Source organism: Diabrotica undecimpunctata, chromosome 6, assembly GCF_040954645.1.
Source record: "Diabrotica undecimpunctata isolate CICGRU chromosome 6, icDiaUnde3, whole genome shotgun sequence".
In the NCBI taxonomy this organism is placed as follows: Eukaryota; Metazoa; Arthropoda; class Insecta; order Coleoptera; family Chrysomelidae; genus Diabrotica; species Diabrotica undecimpunctata.
In genome coordinates this window covers 132214620-132223897 of record NC_092808.1, presented here as the reverse complement: position 1 = coordinate 132223897, position 9278 = coordinate 132214620, and the positions used below count along the sequence as shown (strand labels likewise).

General features: G+C 33.0%; 1 protein-coding gene across 1 annotated transcript; it reads left to right on the top strand.

The window, feature by feature from the left end:
* Window positions 1–2122: 2122 nt before the first annotated feature.
* Window positions 2123–6368, top strand: LOC140444617 (uncharacterized). Its single transcript, XM_072536379.1, has 3 exons — window positions 2123–4168; window positions 4460–5980; window positions 6279–6368. The coding sequence occupies exons 1-3, from the start codon at window positions 2123–2125 to the stop codon at window positions 6366–6368; spliced, it is 3657 nt and encodes a 1218-aa protein (XP_072392480.1).
* The last annotated feature ends 2910 nt before the right edge of the window (window positions 6369–9278 follow it).

The window sequence follows — 9278 nt, the reverse complement described above, 5'->3', positions numbered from 1 at the left end:
AATATTGACATAATCATGGATGAAATATGTGAATTTTTATTTTGCCCTCCACATGTATATAAATAAAGCACAACATGGGTAACTTCAGAAGGCAATTCCAGAAATACTTTATACAAGCATAATCCAACTTCATTGGCCTTCATTTTTTCATATTTAGAAAACCTTATTTTTTTACAAATTTAAAAGAAAAAAAAAAGTAGACCTCAGTTGTTTTCATTATGTCCTCGTAGACACATCGTCTCAGGACCAGCAACTTTAAGTGGAGTCATACGTCGCCATGTTACCAAATCCATTGGTAACTTTAACATCTTGGAATTTATCACAATATAATGTAATCTAAATTTAACCAACAAACTTTAACGGGTTTTTACCCACATATTTAGTGGCTCAATACATAATTATATACCCACCTAGTGCACTAATGATGGAACATGGATTCCGAAAACGTTTTGTGATATAGCCCGATTGGGTTTATTAAATTATTTAAATTTATTTATTTTATTTAATATACCTTTTATAAAGGATTTTTAATAAAATTTTTTGTTATAAATGGTATACAGCCAAACTACAGGAACTTTGATTCCTTGTGGATTTTAGAACTAGGATACTAGGTGCTTTTTTTTAATTAATAGCAGCTTTGTTTATAACAATTAGGATATATTGTTAGTGGCATTTGAGAAAATTTGCTTGAAAGTTTTTATGTAAAAAATTCTAAAAACATTGGATTTTAATAGAATTGTTCACAAAGCTTTAAAAATGTGGTCCTCAATATCGGCCGGCTTTGAAACTAGTGAGGGCGGTGGAGAAGGAAGGAGCTGTTAACTGTATCTCTATTTCTTGTTTATAGATTTCGACATTTTTTTTAATTTGTGTGTACTTTATGCGTAAATTACGAATATTTAATGTTGTTTTTAGTTTTTAATTTTTGTTTTATGAATATTTGAGATCATTTTTATTGTCAAGCATAAATATTTATGATTAATGTACACTTTTGCAATAAACTTTGTAAATAATTTATTTATAATAGATGCTCTATATAACTATGCTCGGCGTGTGGCTTTTGGCGTAGAATTATTCGACATGATCGATATTATTATGCTGCCAATATGCTATGCTGGAAAGTTTACCGAAAATTTTCTATGAAAGCCTATTTTGAAACCTAAAACCTACGTTTGAAAGATATTGTTGAATTTGTTACCCACAGTCTGAATCTTATTTTAATCGGAAGAATATGATGCTGCAATATGACAGTAAAAATTTTACTTAAAGTATAGCATTAGAACTTGCTTGATAAAAAAAAAAGATTAAATATTTCAAAGAAAATTAAATTTCATATTTGTTCAAGAATTTATATAAATCAACAGCTTTTCGTAGTAAACTCTCGGTAACCATTTTACTGTAATGTTAATTACTTAATTAAAATAAAATTTAGATTATGGGTAAAAAATAAACAAAGTATATCAATTGTATATCAATGTGTATATCAGTGTGTATAAAACAAACTATATATCAATTTGTTTACAGATATTTTAAACTGACTTATGCTATACAGGGTGTTTCAAAAAAAGGTAACTTCGTCTATAGGGTAGGTAAAAAACTGAAAAATAATTGGGGTTTGCTTAGTAAAAAATTTTTGTAACGCCATCTGTTCAGCAGTCAACAGTGCAAGAGCCGTCCCTGCACGGACCACAGGGCGCATGGATCGAACTTTAGCGACAACGACGGCGCGTAGCTGTCAAGGAGAAATAAGACATTCTTTTTTTGGTTTTGTTAATTTTAAGTTCTTATAAAATAATTATAATAAAGGTGTTAAAAGTCAGAATAAATATTTTTTATACAAGGAATACAGTCCACAATACTTCTGAAGGCTCAGAAATAAAAACATTATTCATGGTCATTCGAACGGATTTTATCAACAAGCAACAAGAGTGTATTTTTTATCGGCAAGTGAAAAAGTTTATATGGCATGGTATGTGGTGAGTACACATTTTTCATTCCTATAATACCTATCCTGGAATAAAAGAGATATTAATTTGTGTCACAAGGTTATTATAATTTCGGTTTGTTAGGATTTATTAATAGCAAGCTTTAAACTTTATTAATATTATACATAGTCGATGCAATGGATCAGTTAACAATTTTAAAAAGAAAGCGTGGTATCTTTAAGGCACAAATTACAAAATTTGATTCATTTATAAGCAGTTTTACTCACGATAAAATAGTAGAATTACAAGTTAGGGTTGACAAATGCAAAGAATGGTGGAATGATTTTGATCAAATACAAAGTGAAATTGACTTATTAGACACATCAGAGGAACAATTACAAGAAAGGTTAGATTTTCAGGATGCATATTTTAAACTAATAGCCTCTGCAGAAATTATATTAAAGAATGAAGTTAATTTAAACGATACTATAGCAAACTCAGGTCACAATACTAGTTTAGATCGAAATAGCTTAAAAAATGTACGGTTACCACCACTGGAGGTTCCAACTTTTAATGGTTGTTATCAACATTGGTTAGAATTTAGAGATAGTTTTACTAGTATGGTCATAGAAAATTCTGATTTAAATGATGTTGACAAGCTTCACTATTTAAAAAGGGCTTTGATAGGGGATGCCCAGGATGAACTGGAGCAGCTAAAAACTACTAGCAAAAATTTTACTATTGCATGGCAACTTTTATCTGAAACATATGAAAAGAAAAAACTTATTGCACGTGGTCATATTGAAGCTATATATGAATATCCAAAAATAACTCAGGTAAATAGTTTAGAATTAAAGAAATTGTCAGGTTGTATAAAAAGAAATTTAAAGTCACTAGGTATGTTAGGTTATCCAGTTGAACATTGGGATGTTCTTTTACTTTGTACCATAGAGAAAAAGCTTGATTATTACACAAATAAGGAATGGCAAGAAAAGGGTCCAGTTAACGAATTTTCTACGATACAGGAATTCTTAGCATTTATAGATCATAAAGTGCAACACTTACAAAATTCAGAAGGGGATAAACAAGATATAGAGCAAATATCAAAGGAAACAAAAAAAAGGGTGCAAAAAATGACATTATCAAAGTCATTCATTGCAACGTCCAAACAATGTGCACTTTGTAATTTACCGCACTATTTTTATTCATGTAAAAAATTTCATAATTTATCAGTGTCAGCTAGAAGACAAGAGGTAACAAAATCAAAAGCATGTTGGAACTGTCTAAAGGATGGACACTTAGTACAACATTGTACATGGGGAGGTTGTAAACTTTGTGGAAAACGACACAATACTCTTTTACATATGGATGGTAAATTTATAAACAATTCTCATTTACAAACAAATGCAACTCAACTCAACGGATCAAAGGTTGAATCACAAATTTGTGGTATATCTACCCAGAAAGAAACACACACACAGGGAAATGGCATATCTAATCAGGGAAAGGAAGTACATATTCAGGGACAAGGTGCATTCCATAATAATTCAATGGAAGGTACATCTCAATTAAACTTTTTGGGTCAGACAGGTTTTTTGGAATCACATTCGGGTGATATAGGTCAGACATGTTTTTTAGAATCACATTCGGGTGATATAGGTCAGGATTCAATTAATTTTTTAAATCATTCTAAGCAAGGTATATCATACAGATTAAAAACTGATATTTTACTTTCAACGGCCTTAGTATATATGCAAGACAAATATGGAATTTTGCATGAATGTAGAGTTTTATTGGACTCAGGTTCACAGTCAAATTTTATATCACGTTCATTTTTTGAAAAATTACAATTACGGGCAGATAAGGTACACATTCCGGTTAAAGGTTTAGGTCAAGGTATAACAAACATTTCTCAGGCATTAAATGGGACACTTTTATCAAAGTTTAGCAATTATCAAACAAATGCATTTTTATTGGTAATTGATAAAATTTCTGACAATTTACCAACTTCGGATTTAAACTTGGATTTTATAAATATTCCTAAAAACATTGTACTTGCAGATGAAACATTTGGGGTTTCAAAACAAATTGATGTATTACTGGGAGCATCAGTTTTTTGGCAATTATTATGTGTGGGTCAGATAAAACTTGGCAAAGATCAACCAATTCTCCAAAAAACTAAGTTGGGATGGGTTATTTCAGGGCCAGTTAGTCAATCAATTAAGGTTAGCAACAATTCAGTGGTATGTAATTTTTCGTCTAATGTTTTGGAAAACCAAATTGAAAAATTTTGGTTAATAGAAGAATTTGGTGCAAAAAAGGTTATGTCCAAGGAGGACATTTATTGTCAAGATTTGTTTGAAGCTAGCACGATTAAAAATGAAAACGGTCATTTTGTTGTTAAATTACCAACAAGGTCAAACATTTCTGACTTAGGAGATTCTTATAGTAATGCACTAAAAAGATTTGAATTATTGGAAAATAAATTAAATAAAAATTTGGAAATGAAAATTAAATACCATGAGTTTATGCAGGAATATATCCAGTTGGGTCACATGTCAAAGGTTGAAGATAAAACTGACTTCAATTCAGAAACACCCAACTACTATCTTCCACATCATGGAGTTTTAAAAGAAACGTCTTTAACTACAAAATTAAGGGTAGTGTTTGATGGGTCAGCTAGAACTGACAGTGGTTTGTCATTAAATGATGTTCTAATGGTCGGACCAAAATTACAAGATGATTTAATGTGCATTCTTCTTCGTTTTCGAAAACATAATGTAGTTATAGCTTCAGACATCGAAAAGATGTATCGACAGGTTTTTGTTTGCAAAACTCAGCAAAAACTACAACAAATATTATGGAGGTTTTCGGATGAGCAACCAATTGAGACATACAAGCTGAAAACGCTAACATATGGGACCGCTCCAGCAGCATTTTTGGCTATAAGAAGCTTACAACAATTAGCTCATGAGAATCAATTGAACCTGCCTCTAGCTTCCCAGGTGATTTTAAAGGATTTTTATGTTGATGATTTGCTTACAGGAGGGAGTTCAATTGAAGAAGTAAAATCATTAAAGGATGAATTAAATAATATTTTGTGCACAGCAGGATTTTCACTTAGAAAATGGGTATCAAACAAACCTGAAATTTTTGATGAGGATATTCAAATAAAGGGAGACATTGAACATTATCTTGCAGATGATGTTACAACAAAAACATTAGGGCTTTATTGGAACTCAAAGATAGATTCGCTTCAATATAAAATCAATTTTTCTAATTACACAAAGGTTAGCAAAAGAACAGTTCTGTCTTTAGTTTCACAGATATTTGATCCTCTTGGACTAGTAGGGCCAGTTATAATTAAAGCTAAATTAATAATGCAATCACTATGGCAATTAAAATTAAATTGGGATGAGTCTTTACCTTTAGATTTACACACAGCTTGGAACCAGTTTAGGGAATCAATTGCAGATTTGGAGAAAACTCACATTAGCAGGCAAGTTTTGTGTTCTAATCCAATTAATAGACAATTACATTGTTTCAGTGACGCTTCAGAGTCTGCTTATGGCGCAGCACTCTACATTCGGTCACTGGATCAAGGTGGTTCTTGCTTAGTTCATTTATTATGTGCGAAATCAAGGGTAGCACCCTTAAAAACAATATCTTTGCCTAGATTGGAATTGTGTGGTGCTTTATTGGCTGCCAAATTGGCATCGGCGGTTATCGCAACAATAGGTGTTAGCTTTGATGAGGTACATTTTTGGTCTGATTCAATGATAACTCTTCATTGGATTTTGGGTGAACCGTCACAATGGAAAACCTTCGTTGCAAATAGGGTGTCGGAAATACAAAGGCTTTCTAATGGATATAGCTGGCATCATGTTGACTCGCATGATAACCCAGCCGACATAATTACGCGCGGATATGAACCAAAGTTATTAAACACTTCAAAATTGTGGTGGAATGGGCCACCATGGTTAGCTTCTCATAAATTGTCTTATCCTACTAAGGCTTTGTCAAATTCACACATTTCTATCATACCTGACCAGAAGGTAATTCAAACATTTATATTAACTGTGCAATTTGCTGAAATTTGGAACCGTTTTTCCAGCTTAGCTAAATTGCAGCGTGTTTTTGCATATATACTTCGGTTTGTCACCAATTGTAAATCATCTAATAATAAGACAACGGGTCCTTTTACTGTAGATGAAAAAGAAAGAAGTTTTTTCTGTTTGGTATATATGGCACAAAATGAAGTATTTCATCAGGAAATACAAACAATAAAAAAATCAAAACCAATACATAAATCGAGTAAAATCTTATCATTAAATCCTTTTCTTGATGATACAGGACTATTACGAGTTGGTGGACGTCTTCAAAAGTCAGAATTGTCTTTTGACCAGAAGCATCCAATCATACTCCCGAACGGTCATGTATTAACTAAACTTATAGTGATATCGTATCATCATAAATACTTGCATGCAGGTCCACAAGCATTGCTATCAATAATTCGTTTAAAATTTTGGTTATTATCTGGACGTAGCACGGTTAGGCACATTCTGCATAAATGTGTTACTTGCTTTCGTGTCAAACCTACATTGCTTGTACCTCTTATGGGAGATTTACCTAAATCTAGACTTCTGCCTACAAGGCCATTTTATAATTGTGGTGTAGATTATGGGGGTCCCTTTGAATTGAAAACAAGCTATTTACGGAATTGTAAAGTAGTTAAATGCTATATATGTATTTTTACATGTTTTACAACAAGGGCGACACATATTGAACTTGTATATGATTTAAGTACTAATTCATTCTTAAATTCATTTAAACGTTTCATTGCTAGAAGAGGTCTATGTAAAAATATGTATTCTGATAATGGAACTAACTTCGTTGGGGCAAATAATCATTTGCAGGAGTTATATTCATTTATGAATGATGCAACGGTAAAATCAAATTTTTTAGATTATTTTTCGGAACATAAGATTCATTGGCATTTTATTCCAGCTCACTCACCACATTTTGGTGGCATCTGGGAATCAACTGTAAAATCGGTAAAGTTTCATATACGAAGGGTAATGTGTAATAATAAATTTACATATGACGAAATGTATACTTTGTTGACGCAAATTGAGTCTCTCCTAAATTCCCGTCCTTTATTACCTCTATCGGAAAGTCCAGAAGACCTTGGTGTACTCACCCCTGGACATTTTCTAATTGGAGCACCACTTGTAGCACTGCCACAAGAACAGCTAACTGAAATAAATCCGAATAAGTTGAAACGGTATCATCACCTGACTCAGATAATTCAGAGTTTTTGGGTACGCTGGTCACGTGAGTACCTCTCTTCACTTCAGCAGCGAACCAAATGGAGAACAGCAGCTGACAACGTGAAAATTGGATCATTGGTTATTATTCAAGAGGATGGTCTTCCTCCTACTAAATGGGAATTGGGTAGAATATTGCAACTACATGCTGGGACAGATAATGTTGTGCGGGTTGTGACTGTGCGTACTTCTAAAGGTGAATTCAAAAGGCCTTGTGTAAAGTTAGCCGTCCTGCCAATGGATGAACAATAATGGTTATGGTTTACAAGAAGCGTTGTTTGAAAGGCATCACTTAAGCCTTTCAAGGGGGGCGGCATGTTCAGCAGTCAACAGTGCAAGAGCCGTCCCTGCACGGACCACAGGGCGCATGGATCGAACTTTAGCGACAACGACGGCGCGTAGCTGTCAAGGAGAAATAAGACATTCTTTTTTTGGTTTTGTTAATTTTAAGTTCTTATAAAATAATTATAATAAAGGTGTTAAAAGTCAGAATAAATATTTTTTATACAAGGAATACAGTCCACAATACTTCTGAAGGCTCAGAAATAAAAACAATATTCACCATCCGTTTTCAAGATACAGGGCGTTTATTTTATATATTTATATAAAAAAATTTATTTAATATATAATATAATATTACAAAATTACGCATTTTTTACGATTTTGCCGAAACTACTGGCAACATCGTAATGAAATTTTATACGAATATGTTTTGGAAGCTGATACATCCCATGAATTTGTTTTTATATCTGATTCTCATAGAGGGCGCTAGTTACACGGATCGTACTAAGTATTAGTCAATATAACTTTTTTAAGAGTACGATTATTAATAAAAAGTCTAAGTAAGCTTAAACATCATTCAATTTTACACGAAAAGGTACTCTTGGTAAAACTCGATACTGTGTACCGGTTTCGGAATATTTTGATTTGAAAATTATGAAGTAATAATTGATGCTGGTATAAATTAGTAATTAAACAAACCTCACAAGAAAAAAATTAAATTAATGACTAAGAATAAAATAAATAAGAATAAAATAAAATTTAATTACAGTAAGTGTTCAAAATGCCCTCCGTTTTCGCGAATACACAAGTCTATTTTTTTTTTAAGATTCCATTAACCTTCTAAACGGTAGAGGATCAGCTATGATGTCATTAAATTAACGTTGAATTCTTTCCTCCAATTCTTGGCGTGAATTTACCTCTATAGCATAGACTTTTTCCTTAATATACGACCAAACTGAGTAGTCCAAAGGGTTAAAATCGCATGACCGAGGAGGCCAATGAATCAGAGCTTCTGCACCTCTACCAATCCATCGATTCGGAAAATGATTACTCAACCAATTACGACACCTTCTATCAAAGTGTGGTGAAGCTCCATTGTGCATAAAAAATAAAGATCTCTGCTCGTTTAGCGTTAAATCTTTTAATATCTCGAATAAGGAATTGTTTAAAAAATCCCACCGTATATCGTATATGTGTACCCACCTTAAGGTGGGTACACATATACGAGCCAAACGGTATACGTACCGTACGCGTACAGATCCTTGAAAAATATTCTACATCCTACTGATCGCATACTTATCTCGACCCATGGAAAGCGACAAACCAACAACGAACACACATGTGCGAAATGATTCATTTTATTTATAATTTGGGCACTGATTTATGTTTCTGTTTTTGCTTGCTTAACAAAAATAAAAATATGTACAATAATCAGTTTACTGTTTACTCACGTCTCTCTAGGAAGGAACACGTCATTCACACAATGTCGATTTGATGAGACAATAAAAATGTTCGCTGCGTCTAGTAAGCGCCGTCCAAACTGAAAGACGAGCTTCCTTTGAAGTCGTGGAATAAACCGCAACAATTTCGTTCGCGACGAGTCACGATGAAACAGTACGCAAGCGGTTTTTTCTGCCATACACATTAACAAATATAGCGTTCACATACCGTATGCATACCGTTTGGCTCGTATATGTGTACCGACCTTTAAGGCGGGTACACATTTGCGAGCAGAACTGTTCGC

Excerpts from the sequence above, each read along its gene's own strand:
- LOC140444617 (XM_072536379.1), top strand. The coding sequence starts at position 2,123 with ATGGATCAGTTAACAATTTTAAAAAGAAAGCGTGGTATCTTTAAGGCA. Across the intron at positions 4,169-4,459 it reads AGGTTAGCAACAATTCAGTG|GAATATATCCAGTTGGGTCA; the intron begins GTATGTAATTTT and ends GAGTTTATGCAG. Across the intron at positions 5,981-6,278 it reads CTATCATACCTGACCAGAAG|GACTATTACGAGTTGGTGGA; the intron begins GTAATTCAAACA and ends TTGATGATACAG.